Here is a 22,211-nt window from a genome sequence, read left to right as displayed (position 1 = left end):
TCCCTTTTTAAACAAAGCCCGATCACTTTGCTCCTGCTGCTGCAGCATTTCCACCAGTCAGGTGGGGTTAAACTACCCCCTTAAAATATCGAAAATAAGACTGGGGTGGGGAGGGGGACATGAGTTTGAGGGAGAGACAGAGAGAAATGCAGAGCCACACAGAGAAAAATAAAGATGCTGAGAGAGACAGTGACAAGATCATGGTAGAATCATAAAGAAATGCAAAGACACACAGGCAGGAAAAAAGATAGTGAGAGAGATGAATGTGAGAGAAAAATGGAGAGAAAGAGAAAAACACTGAAGGAGAGAGAAAAAACACTAAGAACGACTTATAAGTGCAGAGAGAAAGACTAAAACAGAGACAGAGAGGAGAGAGATTCCATATTATTGAGCACCACCTATGAACATAGGAACTGGAGGAGACTATGTAGCAATTTGAGCACATTCTGCCATTCAGTCAGATCATAGCTGATTGTATCTTAACTCCATTTACCCGCCTTGATTCTATATCACATTATACTCTTAACATTGATTTTTTTTCTCCTTCATGTTTCCTTTCACTCCTCTCCTGAACTTGGCGGGACTCTATAGTGTCTTCCCATTCTTCATATGTTAACCTAGACAGTGAGTGCTTTGAGGCTATTCAACTGTAGGGACATCGAAGCTGAGGTCAGTTCTACCCTCACCTATCTACACTTGTATTTACCAGAAAATGATGTTGAATTTACAGCAGAGGAAGAGGCCATTTGGCCAAACTCCACACGAGCCTCCTCCCACCTACTTCATCTCACCCCTTCTGTATATCCTTCTATCCCTCTCTATCTCATGTACTTATCTAGCTTCCCACTGTGGCTTTCTGTATGTAACTGCAGCCTCCGCCCTGCTTCCTGTACTTGACACCAGCTATAATACCAGCCGCCCTGGCTGAAATCAGCAAAGCCCAGTATAGACCTGAGCTCTCAAACCCACTGAAAGCTACAGGCTGAGTCCTCCACATTACTGATTCAACCTTGACACCCGCATAGGTACAAATACACAACGAGCACGTCTCTTTCTCTGTATTTCTCTCTGTCTATCCCTCAAACTCATCTCCTCCCTCCACATCCTAGTCTCTCTTTTTATAAGCATGGGATTGTGCCTCTAATCCCTTCACTGCAATGTTGAGAATCTGGTAAAGGCAGTAAACATGTCCAATTACCAGAGAAAATTGCTGTGTGTGCAGTCATGTGCCCTCACTCTCCCTGATTAACAGTTGGAATTTCTTTCTGTACTCCAGGGAAATTCATTAACTCCAGAATTACATTCTCTAGTTCATTGGGTAGGAAAGGAATGAGGTAAAAAGGGGGATGTTGGAAGACTGGGTAGAGGAGAGCTTAGAATAATTTGGGCTTTGCACAGTTTCTAGGATGCAAGATGAGGCAGAGTATATCAAATTGAATAGTGAAAACAAACATTTACAGATAAATGAAACGTGCTTCAAATATTATGGGGCCATAATGCATTATTCCTGGTACGTGCATCAACAACTTGCATTTATATAGCACCATTAATATAGTAAAATGTCGTTCACAGAAGCATTGTCAAACAAAATTTGACAGAGCACAAAGAGGGAGTCATTAGGACAGGTGACCGAAAGCTTAGGTCAAAGAAGGAGGTTTTCAGGAACTTATATTTGGAGTGTTCACTTTGCATAAGATTTAATTCAACAAATTTTGTCAAAATTAATGGTGGCCTCAATTAATTACCAGACTGGGCTAAACTTGGAAAAATACAAATCACCCTCAATGCTCCATCAGCACTGCCAACCAGCACTGCCAACCAACACTGCCAACCAGCACTGCCAACCAACACTGCCAACCAGCACTGTCAACCAACACTGCCAACCAGCACTGTCAACCAACACTGCCAACCAACACTGCCAACCAGCACTGCCAACCAGCACTGTCAACCAACACTGCCAGCCAACACTGCCAACCAACACTGCCAACCAGCACTGCCAACCAACACTGCCAACCAGCACTGTCAACCAACACTGCCAACCAACACTGCCAGCCAACACTGCCAACCAACACTGCCAACCAACACTGCCAACCAGCACTGCCAACCAGCACTGCCAACCAGCACTGCCAACCAACACTGCCAACCAGCACTGTCAACCAACACTGCCAACCAACACTGCCAACCAGCACTGCCTCATTGTCACTTTGTAACAGACTGACTAGTGGTGATAGGCATTTAAAAGAACTACAAAGAAAAACGAGCTTGCATTTCATTAGTTCTTCTCATATCCTCAGTTCATCCCAAAGTGCAGTCACTGTTGTAATGTAGGAAACATGACAGCCAATTTGTGCACAGCAAGATCCCACAAACAGCAATGAGGTAAAGATAATCTGTTTTAGTGATGTTAGTTGAGGGATAACTATTAGCCCAAGACTCCAGGGAGAGCTCCTCTGCACTTCTTCCCATTTTTCTTCATTTGTGGGATGTGAGTGTCACTGGCTAGGCCAGCATTTATTGCCCTAGAATGGAATAGCTTGCTAGGCCATTCCAGAGAGTATTTTAAGAGTCAACCACATTGCAGTGAATCTGGAGTCACATGTAGGCCAGACCAGGTAAGGACGGCAGATTTCCTTCCCTAAAGGACATTAGTGAACCAGATGGGTTTTTACAACAATCGACAACGGTTTCACAGTCACCATTAGACTAGCTTTTTAAATTCCCAGATTAATTGAACTTAAGCTTTACCATGGTGGGAGTTGAACCCATGTCCCCAGAACAGTAGCCCGGGTGTTTATTACTCACCTAGTGACATTACCACTATACCACTGCCTCCCTTAATAGGGCCATTGGATCACTTACATCCACCTGATAGCGCAGACAAGACCTCAGTTTACCATCCCATCTAAAAGACAACACCTCTGACAGTGCAGCCCTCCCTCAGTACTGCACTGTATTGGCTTGGTGCTCAAGTTGGTAATTTTAAACTAACTGATGGTATTGAATTGAAAAGTAACATTTTTTGGGCTATAAAACAGGCAGTCAATCCAATTCCATCAGTTTCCTGCTGTGTGTGCTTGGTTAAATGACATGTACCCATAACCTTCTGACTCAAAAGCAAGAATGCTACCAATAGAGCGAGACAGACAACTCACCAAGTTCCTCACCACCCCTTCATAACTCTAACATACACCATATCGAGGTATTGCCTTTCAGTCAGCAGATGGGGCTAGTGAAGGCCTTTGTGTTTTTGCAAGCAGTGGGAATCCCGAAGAGTTCCCAAGCTGAGACCTCCACTGAACCCATTGAGCACTGCTGTGATGAGCCAATCTGATGATGCTCACTGAGGCTGTGCTGGATGCAGGCCATGAAGCATCATCTGGGGAAGTGATATCACTGCCCTTTGCTGTGGAAGCAGTGCAATGTCGAGACCAAGCTGCCAGTGGCTGGGAATGAATGAAATTCATGCTCAGTTTGCTCAGTGGCTTAGTTCATAGATGCTTGGCCCAATGTGGTGCTGAGCCATACACACTAGGAAAGTTCCAGGTTCAGTCCACAGCCTGTGCTGAGTTCGCTGACCACAAGCAGAGCAGCAGCAAAGAGTCATAGAGTTATACAGCACAGAAACAGGCCTTTCGACCCATCGTGTCTGTGCCGGCCATCAAGCACCTAATTATTCTAGTCCCATTTTCCAGCTCTTAGCCCATAGCCTTGTATGCTATGGCATTTCAAGTGCTCATCTAAATACTTTTAAAATGTTGTGAGGGTTCCTGCCTCGACCACCCCTTCAGGCAGTGTGTTCCAGATTCCAACCACCCTCTGGGTGAGAAATTTTTTTCCTCAAATCCCCTCTAAACCTCCTGCGCCTTACCTTAAATCAATGCCCCCTGGTTATTGACCCCCCCCCCCCCCCCGCTAAGGGAAAAAGTCTCTTCCTATCAATGCCCCTCATAATTTTATATACCTCAATCATGTCTCCCCTCAGCCTTCTCTGCTCTAAGGAAAACAACCCTAGCCTTTTCAGTCTCTCTTCATAGCTGAAATGCTCCAGCCCAGGTAACATCCTGGTGAATCTCCTCTGCACCCTCTCCAGTGCAATAACATCCTTCCTATAGTGTGGTGACCAGAACTGTACACAGTACTCCAGCTGTGGCCTAACTAGCATTTTATATAGCTGCATCATAACCTCCCTGCTCTTATATTCTATGCCTCAGCTAATAAAGGCAAGTATCTCATATGCCTTCCTAATTACCTTATCTACCTGTGCTGCTTCCTTCAGTGATCTATGGACAAGTACACCAAGGTCCCTCTGACTCTCTGTACTTCCTAGGGTCCCACCATCCATTGTATATTCCCTTGCCTTGTTAGTCCTCCTAAAATGCATCACCTCACTCTTGGGATTAAATTCCATTTGCCACAGCTCTGCCCATCTTACCAGCCCATCTATATCGTCCTGTAATCTAAGGCTTTCCTCCTCACTATTTTCATGTCATCTGCAAACTTACTGATCATACCTCCTATATTCACATCTAAATCATTAATGTACACTACAAACAGCAAGGGTCCCAGCACCAATCCCTGTGGTACACCACTGGTCACAGGCTTCCACTCACAAAAACAACCCTCGACCATCACCCTCTGCCTCCTGCCACGAAGCCAATTTTGGATCCAATTTGCCAAATTGCCCTGGATCCCATGAGCTAATGATAGAGGCTATCATTGGTCCACACTATCTCACACTCACACAAACACACACTATCATTCACCTCGCACCCACACACACTGGCTAAATCTAAACTTATCTGCCGAAGATTAATAAACAGTTTTTATCTCTTGACAGCGCTCATCTCCTGTTTTTTTTATATAAATGTTGAGAGAGTTCGGAAGGGATTTGAAGCCCAAATGACGCAGAGAACTCCTTTTGACATTTATTTATTTATTTAGCCTCCCCTGTGTTTTACAGGAGACACGTGAGTTCAGGGCTGTATAAAAGGTGTACAGATAGACTAGACTGAAGAGCGAGCGGAGCCCAGCTTCAGATCAGCACCACGGACAGCGACAGCGAGCGGAGCCCAGCTTCAGATCAGCACCACGGACAGCGACAGCGACAGCGACAGCGAGCGGAGCGGGTGAGCAGAACAAACTCACTTTCCTCTCATTTTCTCACCTTCTCTCTTGATTTCTACTTTCCTCACTTGGTTTTCTCTTTATTCTCGTCGTTATATTTTGCTTTTCGTTTCCGTTCTTTCTCCCTGTTTCAATCCAGTTATCTCTGAGTTGCTCTACCTCCATCTGTAACCAGGCTCGGGGTGAGTGTGAATTAACTGAGGGAGGAGGGAGGGTTTGATACACACCGTGAAGGGGTTGGGATTCGATCTGAACCAAGTCACAACTCCCCATCCGACAGCAAGGTGAGCTTTACAATCACTTCCAACATGACACAGCTTTACTCTGGACTTTCAAAGGACTTTGGCTCAACTGAGTAAAGTTTTACAGAGTTAGAGGGGGGCGGGAGTTCGGGACGGAGGCAAAAGAGTCCCATTTGGGCGGGAAATAAGAATTTTCAGATCTGTGAAAAACATATTCAGCGAAACTGAGATTCAAACTTCATTTTCATGTTTTATTCGTAATATTCAAACATCTCTCTTCTGCTCCGGAAAACGCTGGAACACGTGGTACAGTCCCACACACACTGACTCTCACTGGGGTCCAGTTCCACACACACTGACTCTCACTGGGGTCCAGTTCCACACACACTGACTCTCACTGGGGTCCAGTTCCACACACACTGACTCTCACTGGGGTCCAGTTCCACAGACACTGACTCTCACTGGGGTCCAGTTCCACAGACACTGACTCTCACTGGGGTCCAGTTCCACACACACTGACTCTCACTGGGGTACAGTTCCACACACACTGACTCTCACTGGGGTACAGTTCCACACACACTGACACTCACTGGGGTACAGTTCCACACACACTGACTCTCACTGGGGTACAGTTCCACACACACTGACTCTCACTGGGGTACAGTTCCTCACACACTGACTCTCACTGGGGTACAGTTCCACACACACTGACTCTCACTGGGGTACAGTTCCACACACACTGACTCTCACTGGGGTCCAGTTCCACACACACTGACTCTCACTGGGGTACAGTTCCTCACACACTGACTCTCACTGGGGTCCAGTTCCACAGACACTGACTCTCACTGGGGTCCAGTTCCACAGACACTGACTCTCACTGGGGTCCAGTTCCACACACACTGACTCTCACTGGGGTACAGTTCCACACACACTGACTCTCACTGGGGTTCAGTTCCACACACACTGACACTCACTGGGGTACAGTTCCACACACACTGACTCTCACTGGGGTACAGTTCCACACACACTGACTCTCACTGGGGTACAGTTCCTCACACACTGACTCTCACTGGGGTACAGTTCCACACACACTGACTCACACTGGGGGACAGTTCCACACACACTGACTCTCACTGGGGTACAGTTCCACACACACTGACACTCACTGGGGGACAGTTCCACACGCACTGACTCTCACCGGGGTCCAGTTCCACACACACTGACTCTCACTGGGGTCCAGTTCCACACACACTGACTCTCACTGGGGGACAGTTCCACACACACTGACTCTCACTGGGGGACAGTTCCACACACACTGACTCTCACTGGGGTACAGTTCCACACGCACTGACTCTCACTGGGGTACAGTTCCACACGCACTGACTCTCACTGGGGTACAGTTCCACACACACTGACTCTCACTGGGGGACAGTTCCACACACACTGACTCTCACCGGTGTCCAGTTCCACACACACTGACTCTCACTGGGGTACAGTTCCACACACACTGACACTCACTCGGGTACAATTCCACACACACTGACTCTCACTGGGGTACAGTTCCACACACACTGACTCGCACTGGGGTCCAGTTCCACACACAGTGACTCTCACTGGAGTTCAGTTCCACACACACTGACTCGCATTGGGGTACAGTTCCACACACACTGACTTTCATTGGGGTACAATTCCACACACACTGAACCTCACTGGGGTACGGGTTCCACACACACTGACTCTCACTGGGGTTCAGTTCCACACACACTGACTCTCACTGGGGTACAGTTCCACACACACTGACTTTCATTGGGGTACAATTCCACACACACTGTACCTCACTGGGGTACGGGTTCCACACACACTGACTCTCACTGGGGTACGGGTTCCACACACACTGATTCTCACTGGGGTGCAGGTTCCACACACACTGACTCTCACTGGGGTACAGTCCCACACACACTGACTCTCACTGGGGTACAGTCCCACACACACTGACTCTCACTGGGGTACTATCCACACACACTGGCTCTCACTGGGGTACAGTCCCACACACACTGACTCTCACTCGGGTACAGTTCCACACACACTGACTCTCACTGGGGTACGGGTTCCACACACACTGACTCTCACTCGGGTACAGTTCCACACACACTGATTCTCACTGGGGTACAGGTTCCACACACACTGACTCTCACTGGGGTACAGATCCACAGACACTGACTCTCACTGGGGTACAGTCCCACACACACTGACTCTCACTGGGGTACAGTCCCACACACACTGGCTCTCACTGGGGTACAGTTCCACACACACTGGCTCTCACTGGGGTACAGTTCCACACACACTGACTCTCACTGGGGTACAGTCCCACAGACACTGACTCTCACTGGGGTACAGTTCCACACACACTGACTCTCACTGGGGTACAGTCCCACACACACTGACTCTCACTGGGGTACAGTCCCACACACACTGACTCTCACTGGGGTACAGTCCCACACACACTGACTCTCACTGGGGTACAGTCCCACACACACTGACTCTCACTGGGGTACAGTTCCACACGCACTGACTCTCACTGGGGTACAGTTCCACACGCACTGACTCTCACTGGGGTACAGTCCCACACACACTGACTCTCACTGGGGTACAGTCCCACACACACTGACTCTCACTGGGGTACAGTTCCACACGCACTGACTCTCACTGGGGTACAGTTCCACACGCACTGACTCTCACTGGGGTACAGTTCCACACACACTGACTCTCACTGGGGGACAGTTCCACACACACTGACTCTCACCGGTGTCCAGTTCCACACACACTGACTCTCACTGGGGTACAGTTCCACACACACTGACACTCACTCGGGTACAATTCCACACACACTGACTCTCACTGGGGTACAGTTCCACACACACTGACTCGCACTGGGGTCCAGTTCCACACACAGTGACTCTCACTGGAGTTCAGTTCCACACACACTGACTCGCATTGGGGTACAGTTCCACACACACTGACTTTCATTGGGGTACAATTCCACACACACTGAACCTCACTGGGGTACGGGTTCCACACACACTGACTCTCACTGGGGTTCAGTTCCACACACACTGACTCTCACTGGGGTACAGTTCCACACACACTGACTTTCATTGGGGTACAATTCCACACACACTGTACCTCACTGGGGTACGGGTTCCACACACACTGACTCTCACTGGGGTACGGGTTCCACACACACTGATTCTCACTGGGGTGCAGGTTCCACACACACTGACTCTCACTGGGGTACAGTCCCACACACACTGACTCTCACTGGGGTACAGTCCCACACACACTGACTCTCACTGGGGTACTATCCACACACACTGGCTCTCACTGGGGTACAGTCCCACACACACTGACTCTCACTCGGGTACAGTTCCACACACACTGACTCTCACTGGGGTACGGGTTCCACACACACTGACTCTCACTCGGGTACAGTTCCACACACACTGATTCTCACTGGGGTACAGGTTCCACACACACTGACTCTCACTGGGGTACAGATCCACAGACACTGACTCTCACTGGGGTACAGTCCCACACACACTGACTCTCACTGGGGTACAGTCCCACACACACTGGCTCTCACTGGGGTACAGTTCCACACACACTGGCTCTCACTGGGGTACAGTTCCACACACACTGACTCTCACTGGGGTACAGTCCCACAGACACTGACTCTCACTGGGGTACAGTTCCACACACACTGACTCTCACTGGGGTACAGTCCCACACACACTGACTCTCACTGGGGTACAGTCCCACACACACTGACTCTCACTGGGGTACAGTCCCACACACACTGACTCTCACTGGGGTACAGTCCCACACACACTGACTCTCACTGGGGTACAGGTCCACATACACTGACTCTCTCACCGGGGTACAGGTCCACACACACTGACTCTCTCACTGGGGGTACCATTCCACACATGCAAACTTCAACATACAAACAGACATTTATAGCAGCTGTTCCTTGGGAGTGTTTGAGGGGACAGTGTAGAGGGAACTTTTGTCTGTATTCGACCCCCGCTATACCTGTCCCTGGGAGTGTTTGCTTGAATAGACAGTAAACCTGATACTTCTACTTTCGTCATTTTCCCAGTGTTGAAAGATGTTGTTCAACAATCGGAATGAAGAAGCACTAACAAGAAGTTGCAGGTTTATTCTCTTCATCTGGTATTTTCATCCTTTCCAAAATTTCTCTTGGAACTGGAGAACATTTTAGGTGCAGTATAGGGCTGTGCGTTAGTGTCAGCTCTGGCTAGGTGGTAATATGCTTGCCTTTGAGGCAGGGGTTGTGGGTTCTAATCTCAGTCTGAAAGCTTAACAACATAGTCCAAGGTGCAGTATGAAGAGTGTGTTGCACTGTTGGAGAGGCAGTACTGAGGGAGTGCCGCACTGTCTAAGGTGTTAAACCAAAGCCCCCTCTGTGCTCTCAGTTGGATGTTAAAGATCCCATGGCATTATTTCAAAGAGGATCAAAGGAGTTCTCCCAGGTATTGTGGCCAATATGTATTCCTCAAGCAACACCTAAAAGTACAGATGATGTGTTCCTTTATATTTCAGTGCTGTTTGTGGGATCTTGCTGTGTGCAAATTAGCTGCTGCATTTCCTACATTACAACATAATTACACTTCAAAAATGCTTCACTGGTGCGTAGCTTTGCGTGTAGAAGTGTTTCCTCATTTTAGTTCTGAAAGATCTGGCTCTAATTTTTAAATTATGTTTCCCTGGTCCTAGACTCCCCGACCAGTGGAAATAGTTTCTCTCATAGAATCATAGATCATGGAATTTTTTACAGCACAGGAGGCCATTTGGCCCATTGTGTTTGTGCTGGCTCTCTGAAGGGGCAATTCAGCTAGTGCCACTCCCTCACCTTCTCCCCAAGCCCTGCGCATGCTTCCTTTTCAGATAATAATCTAATTCCTTCTTGAAGGCCTGGATTGAATCTACCTCCACCACACTCTCAGACAGTGCATTCCAGATCCTAAACACTCACTGAACCTGCCTCCACCACACTCTCAGACAGTGTATTCCAGATCCTAAACACTCACTGAACATGCCTCCACCACACTCTCAGACAGTGCATTCCAGATCCTAAACACTCACTGAACCTGCCTCCACCACACTCTCAGACAGTGCATTCCAGATCCTAAACACTCACTGAACCTGCCTCCACCACACTCTCAGACAGTGCATTCCAGATCCTAAACACTCACTGAACCTGCCTCCACCGCACTCTCAGACAGTGCATTCCAGATCCGAAACACTCACTGAACCTGCCTCCACCTCACTCTCAGACAGTGCATTCCAGATCCTAAACACTCACTGGACCTGCCTCCACCACACTCTCAGACAGTGCATTCCAGATCCTAAACACTCACTGAACCTGCCTCCACCACATTCTCAGACACTGCATTTCAGATCCTAAACACTCACTGAACCTGCCTCCACCACACTCTCAGACAGTGCATTCCAGATCCTAACACTTGTTGTGTGAAGAAGTTTTTCCTCATGTCGCCATTCCATCTTTTGCTCACTCATGGATGTTTTTTCCAAGATTCGGGCAATAAAAATATTAAAGGTAATCTGTATGTTGGCAGTACCTGGGATTTCACTCTTACCAGTTTAAAAATAAATCAGCAGCTAAGGAGGAAAGATAAGAATAATATCAATGCTAGTTGATGATTCCAAATTAATGAAAGAGTTTGCAGGAGGGCCACACACACATTAGCAGACCAGGAGTAGTCCATTCAGCCCCTCGAGCCTGCTCCAGCATTCAATCGAACCATGGCCAATCTGGCTCTCCAACCACCCCTCTTTTTTCATACCCATTGATAACCTTACCCAGAGGGTAGAGAGAGAGAATTCCTTCTGTGGAGGCAGGGGGAGTCCTGAACAAGGGGGCATAACCTTAAAATTAGAGCCAGGCTGTTCGGGATGATGTCAGGAAGAACTTCTTCACACAAAGGGGAGTGAAAATCTGGAACTCTCTCCCCAAAAAGCTGTTGACCTCTGGGGTCAATTGAAAATTTCAAAACTGAGACTGATCCACTTTGATGATGCAAGAGTATTAAGGCTTACAAAACCAAGACAGCTCTATCCACCCTATCAGTTCTCCTTGATATCTTGAAATTTCAATCAAATCTCCCCTTAATTTTCTAAATTCCAGGGAATACAACCCTAGTTTGTGTAATCGCTCCTTGTAATTTAATCCTTTGAGCACTCCCTCCAAGGTCAGTCTCTCCTTCCTAAGGTGTGGTGCCCAGAACTGCTCACAGTAACTCCAGGTGTGCTCTAATCAGGGCTTTGTATAGTTGTTGTGTAACTTCAAGCCACTCGTAGTGCTCTAGATATAAAGACCAGCATTTCATTAGCCTTTTTGATTATTTTCTGTACCTGTTCATGACATTTTAACGATCTATGTACATGGACCTCTTAGTCAATTTGGACCTCCAGTGTTTCTAGCTTTTTGCCATTTACAAAGTCTCCTGTTCTATCCTTTTCAGGCCCAAAGTGGATGATCTCAGAATATGTTGAAATCCACTTGCCACCGTTTTGCCCATTCACTGTTACTGGATTGGATGTCTGTATGTAATTTTGTATTTTGCAGATATGACCAACACAGTGTACATCAGTGTTCTAGTGGTTGTCCTGGCAACAGGCTGCCTGTCGAAGCCACTCTCCAGCCCTCACAATAACGGAGGAATTATTCTGGAGCGCACCGGCAAGTACCCATCAGGCAATGGGGCAGGTTCACTGGGCCGCAGGGCTGCAGCTTTAAAAGCAGAGGAACTGATATCCAGACTGCTGCCCCAGATTCAAGAAGGTACAGTCAATGCGCTTCAGACAGACATTAGATATGTTTCTATGCAGATGTTTTCCCCTTCTCTCCTGAAGAAGCTGAGTCTCACTGGGTTACGACAGCATCTTACAATTACATAGCGCCTTTAATGTAGAGCAGTATCCTCCAGGCAGCTGACATAGGCACAAGGAAATAAAATGGATGTCGAGCCAAAAAAGGAGGTAATAAGAAGAGTAATTCTAAGCACATAAACCCAGGCTGACAGTCACAGTGCAGTACTGAGGGAGTGCTGCACTGCCGGAGGTGCTGTATTTCATATGAGATAGTTAAATCGAGGCCCTGTCTGGTGGCTTCAAACGATCCCATGGCCACTACTTTGAAGAAGAACTGGGGAGTACTCCCTGTGTCCTGGGCCAATATTTATCCCTTAACCAACATCACTTAAACAGATTATTTAGTCATTGCTGTTTGCGGGATCTTGCTATGTACAAATTGGAGGTCGTGATTCATATGAACATACGAATTAGGAGCAGGAGTAGGCCACTCGGCCCTTCGCGCCTGCTCCGCCGTTCAGTAAGTTCATGGCTGAACTGATTACTCCACATTTCCACCTACTCCCGATAACCTTCCACCCACTTGCTTATCAAGAACCTATCTACCTCTGGCTTAAAAATATTCTAAGACTCTGCTTCCACTGCCTTTTGAGGAAGAGAATTCCAAAGACTCACGACCCTCTGAGAAAAAAATTCTCCTCATCTCTGTCTTAAATGGGCGACCCCTTATTTTTAAACAGTGACCCCTAGTTCAAGATTCTCCCACAAGGGGAAACATCCTTTCCACATCCACCCTGTCATTTGTACATTACAACAATTCATTGGCTGTAAAATGCTTCAGGATGTCTTGACGTAGTGAAAGGCATGATAGAAATGCAAGTTTTTTTTTAAGGGGGTCTTAAAGGAAGAGAGGAAGGTGGAGAGTTTAAGGGAGGGAATTGCAGTAGGTGGGAGCTAGGCAGCTGATGGAACAGTGGCCATTGGAAGGTCAAAGAAATGGGATAATGAACAACAGGAGCCGGGGGCAGCTTTAGAGATTGGACGTAGTTAAGCAAGGGAGAGATAAGGATTGGGAAGCATTGGGCAGCAAGGCTGAGGGGTTAAGATTTGGTGCAAGTAGATCATGCGTAGCAAAGTTTGAGATGAGCTTAGGTTTATGGAGTTGAAGGATGGGAGACTGGCCAGGAGAGTAGTCGGGGAACTGAGTCAAAAGGTTGTTAATAACATATTTGAGGGTTGGAACAGCAGGTGGGCAGTGAAGGAGGCAGTGGAGTTAATGCTTTTTGTCATGAGAGGGTGTGGAATCAGAGGTGTAGCTCAGGGTTGACTAGAACACAAAGCTTCTGAACAATCTGCCTCCTGTGTGTGACTGAGCATTGGTAGGATATTTAACTGTTCAACTGCGTAGAGCATCACACTCAGCCTGATCCGGTGCACAGCCAAGGTCCACAAACAAACGACCAGCAGATAATGTCCCACAGCAACAATCCTTCGCTGCCTTCTGGGGTATTTTTCCCTCTCTCTTTCGTCTTCTGTGCAAGGAGATTGAGGCTACTTATAAATGTCTGTGAGTATAATCTTCTTTTGAATCAATATCCATCTACAACTGAGCCCAGACTATCCTGACCCAGTAACCCAGCCCCAACTGACACAACGCCTCCTGTTCTCTCCAAGGTGATGCATGTTGGTGGACTAGGCTCAGGACTGATTTCACTCATGGTCAAATAGCTCACCATGAATCACTTGTCTAGACTCACGTGTAACTGATGATGATTTGGGTATGGTACCAGAGGGTCGTGCACAGAAAAATACCCCGGCAAGATTCAGTGTGTGTGTGTGGAACTGTACCCCAGTGAGAGTCAGTGTGTGTGGAACCCGTACCCCAGTGAGAGTCAGTGTGCGTGTGGAACCCGTACCCCAGTGAGAGTCAGTGTGTGTTGAACTGTACCCCAGTGAGAGTCAGTGTGTGTGGAACCCGTACCCCAGTGAGAGTCAGTGTGTGTTGAACTGTACCCCAGTGAGTCAGTGTGTGTGGAACTGTACCCCCAGTGAGAGTCAGTGTGTGTGTGGAACTGTACCCCAGTGAGAGTCAGTGTGTGTGGAACTGTACCCCCAGTGAGAGTCAGTGTGTGTGGAATTGTACCCCAGTGAGAGTCAGTAGCTTTAGAAAAGGGGAGATAATAGGAAGGGAAAATGCCAAGAAAGTCTAATTGTTATTTTTATTCAAACAGCTGGACTGTTGAACCAGGCTGACCGGCATCAGCTACGAGACGTCCTGCACCAAATGCATGACCGAGATTACACAGGCTGGATGGACTTTGGAAGGCGCAGCATCGAGGAGTATGAGCTGGACTCCTAAAAAAACGCAAGATCCGTCATCATTGAGAAAAAATATTCATGTGTAATTCTAGGAAACCATTCACCCAGTGAAGCAACAAAGTGAGCTCGGAATTTCAGTCACTGTTTCAGATATAAACCCATTCTCCAAATAATGCAGAAAAAGATTTTTGATCCATTTAAGAATTATTGGAAGGTTTATTGGTGTTGATTTTACTCAGAATTTGATATTTTTTGGTTGTTTTAATAAACAGTGTAAGTGTTGTGTACCACACTTTGTGTTCAGAGTTACTGACTGAGCATATGTGATCCTGTGCGCTTGTTGGGTGCGGGGACTTAAAGAATTAAAAATCCTCTCAATAGCAACTTAGAAAACTGCATTGGAATTCATTTTCTTGTGAAACAGTGAATGACAGGATAAGTATGTGTGTGTGTGTGTGTGTGAACAGCGATGTGTGTGTGAACAGTGATGTGTGTGTGTGTGTGTGAACAGCGATGTGTGTGTGTGAACAGCGATGTGTGTGTGAACAGTGATGTGTGTGTGTGTGTGTGAACAGCGATGTGTGTGTGTGTGTGTGTGAACAGCGATGTGTGTGTGTGTGTGTGCACATACCTATGGGTGTGAGAGTGCAGGGGTTTGGGTATATGTTGGGTGTGAGTGGGAATCTTTCCATTCTTGTATAAACTCTAGGAAGGGTGTAACATCAATAAATGAACACTCAACACATTCCCCAAATAAACATTTAAAAATGACCATATTTGATATAACTATGACTCACCTTTCTGTAGTTAATCCAGTGACTATAGAGGGTATGGGCTCCTCCTGTTAACAGTCTCTTATGTCACAGTCAGCTGCTTTCTGAAGGACAGTCCTTCCTTTGCTGAATGCTGACTCCATCCGGGCTATTTCTGATCTTTGAAGATCCCATAAGTTTCCCAGGATGTTCAGCTGGTGGAACAGTCCCTGTGTGGATAAATGAGTCTGCCGCCTGGGTGTAAATGATTTTTAATGATAGTTGAGGAATGTAGGACAGTCGGCCCATTAGATGGTGTAGGGCGGTGGATCACAACTCGCATGTGTGAGTTTAGCTTCCAACTCAGTATTCCACTGTAACCTCTCCAGTCATCTGGGAATCAAAAGTTTATACCGAACTTTAACCCAGGAGATTGCCTAGATGGTTCAGGTCTGTGATTGACAGCCCTTGGGAGACAGTTCTTGACATAATGACAAAAAATAATATACACCTCATTGCCATCAAATCACAATTTAAGTGACAATTCCTACAGATCCAATATGCTGGGAGCATCTTATGAATCTTATTAACAGATTAAGCACTGGTGGCCACATGGACCCAGTCACTGCATTGGACATGAGACAGTCTCCACATTCTCTCAGTATCACAAAGTGACATTTATATAGAACAAACATCTGGAGGGGCTTTTCAGGGAAGTGGGCAGATGTTTGGAAAGAGGGAGGTTTGGAGGAGCCTTTGAAAGTAGAGAGAAAGTTGGCAAGGCAGAGGAGGGGTGTTTAGGGAGAGTTTACATCAGTAACTCAAACTCATTTATCTTCCGATATCTGCTTTATTTACTTTTCTCAATTAAAAAAATTACAAATCTTTACAGGATTAAACTCTATCTTTGATTTTCCTTCTGACACAATGAACATAAGGTCTGTACATTTGCTGTTTATTACTGCTACACAAAACAGCTGATGGGCTTGAAGGAACTCCTCGCTAACTTAAAGGAGCAATTTATCTCACCTACAAAGCTCCAACTAGGACGGACATATGCGCAGTCATATTTCCTAAAATACATTTCAACTTTGCACTAAAACTGCAAATAAAAAAACTGCCTAATCAGCAAGACTAGGCACATAATATGCACTGCAGCAGGACAGGGTTCAGTCTCCATGTTGCATTCCTATTGGGGGAGGGGGCAGTGGGAGAAGGGAATGATTGCTGACAGAATATTATAATTAATATAAATCAGTGAGGTTGGACCAGGGCTACCCATGGGGAAGAAACAGGGTCAAAAACCAAAGTATGTACAGAGGGGCAGCTGGTAAGAGCTTGGCATGTGAGGTACAGTTCAGGATGAGCTGCTAGTGGGAGAATTAATTTTGAAATGGGTAAGTAAGAGTTCTGTGTTATTTCTCAAAGGAATGCTCAGTCACAGGGCAGTTGAAGAGTTGTTTTAACCTTCCAGCACACACAAACTTGAAGTGACTCCAGAATGATCGAAATTGGAATGATGTCAGGGATTTGGAAAATTAACCTAATAAAACCCAGTTGAGGTTCCATTGCTCCCAACACTCAATCCTGTAACACCTGAATGTAACCCTTTCACTGAAGAATTCCTGCTTTTCCATTTGGCTCATGCACGAACAATAATTAGAGTTCAGGGGTGATGTCAGGAAGCATTTCTTCACACAAAGAAGGGTAGTGGAAATCTGGAACTCTCTCTCCCAAATAGCTGCTGTGGTTGAAGGTCAACTGAACATTTCAAACCTGAGATTGAATGATTTTTGTTAGGCAAAAGAGATTTAAGAGTTACAGAATCAAGTATCCTTAACATCCAACTGTGTTCTGAACATGCCTAAAGTCCACTGTCCCTCTGCTGAGTTATCCAGACATTCATCATGCTTTGATATGAAAATATAGTTGACAGTTGGAGCTGCAAACACACAGTGGGGGACTTTGATTTGTAAATTTAAGAATTTCCACAACAACCCTCCAATTTTACTTTGTTGCACACCATTCTTTTTAAATGGCACTGCAGAGTGCGAAGGGTTAACATTCAGCAACCAAACAAGAAGGGAGCAAAGTTGAAGGAATTCTCCAAACATCAAGACTTGCTGAATTCTTTAAAATTATAAAACCACCAGAATTACAATAAAAACACAGAAAACTCTCTCCGATTGATAGTCATTTCTGGGTGCAGGTCATTGTTTATAGATGGTTAAGTACTGGTGCGGGTGCCAGTTGTTCAGTTCAAGCAAGCAGCTCAGTCAGACGTGTGCTGCCTGTACTGATACTGTACAGTAACAACACACCAAGCCTCGCTGGGACAAATTACCGAGGGTTTAAAGGCCAATGACAAACACAGAGTTAAGAAGTGCACATTATTCCACAGGGTCAGGAACCCTTCCAGCTATCCGAGGGTGCTGGGATACAGTTGTCAACCTCATCACTGCCATGTGCACTAGAAATGGTGAAGGGGGCTAGTTCTTACTAGTTCTGAAACGTTAACTCTGCTTCTCTCTCCACAGATGCTGCCTGACCTGCTGAGTATTTCCAGCATTTCTTGTTTTTAGTTCTTACTAGATTTGGTGAACCTCGTCACAGTGAGGAACATTATTGGTGAGAAAATTACAGGGAAATAGTCAACATTCCTCACAAGCAGAAACTCAGGGATTGGTCAGAATATGTTCCTCGGCGATCAGACTTCGAGGGCTGCGATTAGCACTGTTGCTGACAGGAGTTCACATGCATTCACTCGGAGTCGTACACTGGCACAGAGGGGAGGTAGTAAAGGGTCAAGACATCAAATGATGGCAAAGTGCCATCTCCAATGTTCTCAAGGCAATCTGGGCTCTGTGTCTATATGACCTCTAAATAAAACACTTAAAAGAATAAAATCGATGGAATTTATGCCCAGATTCCACAAAGAATGATAATGAGTCAGATAGACCAGATCTGACCCAGGATGCATGTTAAAAAACCCATCACCTGCTATAGCACACACCAGTCAATTGCATTGACCCCCTCCAGCTGGAACCTCACACCAATTCTCTTAACATAATAATTCTCATTTCATCCCCATGGTTATTGATTATTATTAAACATTTAGCAGATAATTTAATCATGAATCAACTAAAACAGTTTGCTTAATGCACACAAAACTAAAATAAAATGAATGGGTCTTGGACTGACTGATGGGAACTGTTGCAGCAGGAATATGACCAGGTTCAGCTTTTTTAAATACAATGTAGGCAAGGAAGCTGGGGAGGGAGGGGGGGAGGGAGGGAGGGAGGGAGGGGGGCCATTCATACTCTCTTCATCATTAAGTGCAGACTCCCACTGGAGAAACTGTCATTATATTAAGGAAGGGAAAGTCTTGCTGCTCCCATTGCTCACGTGCTGAATCTTCGAGTGAGTCGCGTCAACCTTTTGCTCTCAGAGTCAATCATCCCCCTGGCCACCACTTTGTCTAAACCAAGTCGCTTCAGTTTTTCCACCAGGTTTAAGCTGAAGATGTTTCTTTGGGTCCTGTTGTCACTCGGGCTCCTTCCATCCTCTGCGGAACTCATCCTCTTGAGTATGGACCTGGCCAAGCTAGAGGTAAGGAAAGGCTTTTGAGATGGACTGGTGTATTTCAGTTCAAATGGGGACTTAGAAAGGTAGACCAACTGTGTCCCTGGATTTGGGAAATTGGACGGCGTTCCTTTGGAGTGCTGGTGAATAATGGCAGCATCCTGAGCAGAATTGCTGTCTTCAGCATTACAGATTAGGTCATACATCGCTGCGGATATACCGTGCTCCTTTAACAACGTGACTAATCCAAGTGACGTGCTCATTGTGGTTGTGTGTTCCCTCAAGTTAGTGGCTGACTCAGATGTGTATCGCTTACGGTGGGGAGTACTGTGAGTTGCTCGCAGCGCCTCAAAATTTGTGCTGGACATGGTGGTCCCCAGGGTATTAGAGTTTCTACTGGGCGGCGTAGGTCTCAATGCGTTCAAGTTCCCATATGATGGAATTGGCCGAAATCTGTCGAAATTTCCACATGAGGAGATGGGCCTCAGTCTGTCCAAGTTCCCATCAGATGAGGTAGACCTCAACTTTCCGAAGCTGCCACAAGAGGGGCTAGATGTATGATGAAAACTGGAAGAGAATAGAGGGGGGGGGGAACATTCATTAATATACTTAGCAACAAGATCAAAGCTGCAGAAATAGGAAAAAGACAATACCATCTTCTCAGGTACATCTGCATTAACATGGTGTCATCGCACTGAGTGTACCCCAGGTCAAAAAATTTCTGCTTCCCATATCAGTCAATAAAAACCAGAACATTTTGGATAGGGGTGTCACTGCTGATTTAGACCTTAAATTTCAAGCAAAAGATTAGATACAGCAATTGCCAATCTGAAGTGTGCAAGTATGCTGATGTTAGGTACCCATCCTGCACTCAGTGCATCCCACCCAATCCAATAAATATCAACCAAGCCAAATCCTACCCAACCAATCACAATGCAATGAAGCTCAATGCAACCAACCTGATCTCAGCTCCAGTCAACTAAACCCAACCAACCTCAATCCAGTGCAACTCAAAGTTACCCCGTGTAATGAACCTGAACACCACCAAACTTCAAACTGAACCAATCAACCTCATTGCAAATGAACCAAACTCAACTCAACTCAATTCAACTTTACCCAATCATTCTCGGTACAATCCTACACATTTCACCTCACCTCAACCCCAACCAATCAACTCCAATCCAAACCAATTCCCTCCATTCCTATCCAACCTTGAATATCACCTGACCAGTCTTAACCCATGTGCCCTCAATCCAAAAACTTCAAGCAATCATGTCACAGGACAAGATATATAGCCATTTTTTATAGATAATATTTTCCATAGGTCTGTGTTTTGATAAGTAAACCCAGAGGCTAAATTCAATTCTAACAGCTAATCAATCCTTTAATGAGACCTAAATGGATCCTTTATTTAAATCCATTATTTAGAATCCTAGCTCCATTGTATTTTCCACTCTTTGTGATTACACTGGATGATGTTAAACAGAAGATATGAGTAACATTGGTAAAATTCAACACATGCCATCACAAGCAGAATAGAGATGGCGAGCATAAAATACATTTAACATAAACTCACAAACTCAGGATTGAAAAGCTCAAACATTATAATTTTAATCATGGGTTAAGACTAGGAATGAACTTTATACAGTATTTACAGGCCATTCGGCCCAGATGGTCCTATCTGGTGTTTATGCTCCACACAAGCCTCCTCCTAACCTTCTTCATCTCACCCTATCAACATATACTTCTATTCCTTTCTCCCTCATGTGTTTATCCAGTTTCCCATTAAATGTATCGATACTGTTCATTTATTTATTTAGAGATCAACCACTCCCTCTGGTAGCGAGTTCCACATTCTCACCATTCTCTGGGTAAAGCTGTTTCTCCTGAATTCCCTGTTGGATTTATTAGTGACTACCTTAGATTTATGGACCTTAGTTTGGACACCCATATAAGTGGAAACAAGTTCTCAACAAGGTCTACCCTATCAAACCCTTTCACAATGTTAAAGACCTCTATCAGGTCACCAAATATTAAATAGACCAAAGATCCTGTAAAGCAGACGGAGCCATGAGCCAGACCAGATTTTGTACCAATTCATACACCCAACCAGAAACAGATTCCTAAAAACTTGGTACATGGGCAATACAATGACATCATTGGCTCAGTCAATAAGGTAATGTGCAGCCATCTCCCCACAAGCACACAGAGGGAACATCAGCCCAGATTCTGCACTAGAAGCCAAACAATTGGGGAGTGAGAGTGGTTGCAGTTTGAATTGGAGAAAGCAGTAATTCAGCTATTCCCATATCACCCCATGGTCTTCAACTGTTCTCAGCTTTCTCCTCCTTCATAATTCAATTGGAGACAGAGAACTTTTCAAAGCTGTAAATTTACAAGCTGCTGAAACAGGGCAGTCGATAGCTGAACAGTTCATCTTTTCCAATCACACGTCCTAACACCATGTCACTTCAAGGTGAGAAGATCCCGTGCACCTCATGAGCTAGGCTCAAGAAGATGGCTTCTAATTTGGAAAATAGGTGATGTCATTGTTATTAAATCACACTCTTCCAATCACATCATGAATAATGACAGTAAAATAAATTATTGGACAGAATCACTGTAAGACATCAATTTGGTTAGTGTAAATGGCAGGGGAAAACTGTTAAAGGGTTTGAACCATGAGAACAGTAATGATGATAACCATCCAATGCAGCCTGGGAATGCGAGACAGCTCTGGATACAGATCATGACATAACAGTGGCACTCATGAGTATGTGTGCAATTTGAGGACTTTCCTCAGTTAACACTGAAAGTAAAGGGGCGATGCCACATTGGATTTGGTACTGGGTAATGAACCCGGCCAGGTGTTAGATTTAGATGTAGATGAGCACTTTGGTGATAGTGATCACAATTCGGTTAGGTTTACCTTAGCGATGGGCAGGGACAGGTATATACCGCAGGGCAAGAATTATAGCTGGGGGAAAGGAAATTATGATGCGATTAGGCAAGATTTAGGATGCGTTGGTTGGGGAAGGAAACTGCAGGGGATGGGCACAATCGAAATGTGGAGCTTATTCAAGGAGCAGCTACTGCGTGTCCTTGATAAGTATGTACCTGTCAGGCAGGGAGGAAGTTGTCGAGCAAGGGAGCCGTGGTTTACTAAAGAAGTTGAAGCGCTTGTCAAGAGGAAGAAGAAGGCTTATGTTAGGATGAGACGTGAAGGCTCAGTTAGGGCGCTTGAGAGTTACAAGCTAGCCAGGAAGGATCTAAAGGGAGA

At 45.8% G+C, this 22,211-nt stretch overlaps 3 protein-coding genes across 3 annotated transcripts in view; 1 reads left to right on the top strand and 2 right to left on the bottom strand.

Annotated features, from left to right (window-relative positions):
* The window catches only part of LOC137348251 (cholecystokinin-like), a 96,867-nt gene extending 82,230 nt beyond the window's left edge, over nt 1-14,637 (top strand). The window contains exons 3-4 of the mRNA XM_068013662.1: nt 12,034-12,249; nt 14,510-14,637. Coding sequence (XP_067869763.1) covers nt 12,036-12,249; nt 14,510-14,637 — 342 coding nt within the window. The 5' untranslated portion in view covers nt 12,034-12,035. The remainder of the gene's footprint in view (nt 1-12,033; nt 12,250-14,509) is intronic.
* The window catches only part of smarce1 (SWI/SNF related, matrix associated, actin dependent regulator of chromatin, subfamily e, member 1), a 490,930-nt gene that overhangs the window by 307,689 nt on the left and 161,030 nt on the right, over nt 1-22,211 (bottom strand). The window lies entirely within an intron of this gene.
* LOC137348003 (trafficking kinesin-binding protein 1-like) overlaps nt 16,180-22,211 on the bottom strand; it is a 59,982-nt gene continuing 53,950 nt past the window's right edge. The window contains exon 17 of the mRNA XM_068013074.1: nt 16,180-19,498. Within this exon, the coding sequence (XP_067869175.1) occupies nt 18,751-19,498 (748 nt within the window). The 3' untranslated portion in view covers nt 16,180-18,750. The remainder of the gene's footprint in view (nt 19,499-22,211) is intronic.

The sequence above is a fragment of the Heterodontus francisci genome, chromosome 33 (assembly GCF_036365525.1).
Source record: "Heterodontus francisci isolate sHetFra1 chromosome 33, sHetFra1.hap1, whole genome shotgun sequence".
Classification (NCBI taxonomy): domain Eukaryota; kingdom Metazoa; phylum Chordata; class Chondrichthyes; order Heterodontiformes; family Heterodontidae; genus Heterodontus; species Heterodontus francisci.
The sequence above is the reverse complement of the archived record's forward strand: the minus strand, read 5'-3'. Positions and strand labels throughout refer to the sequence as shown.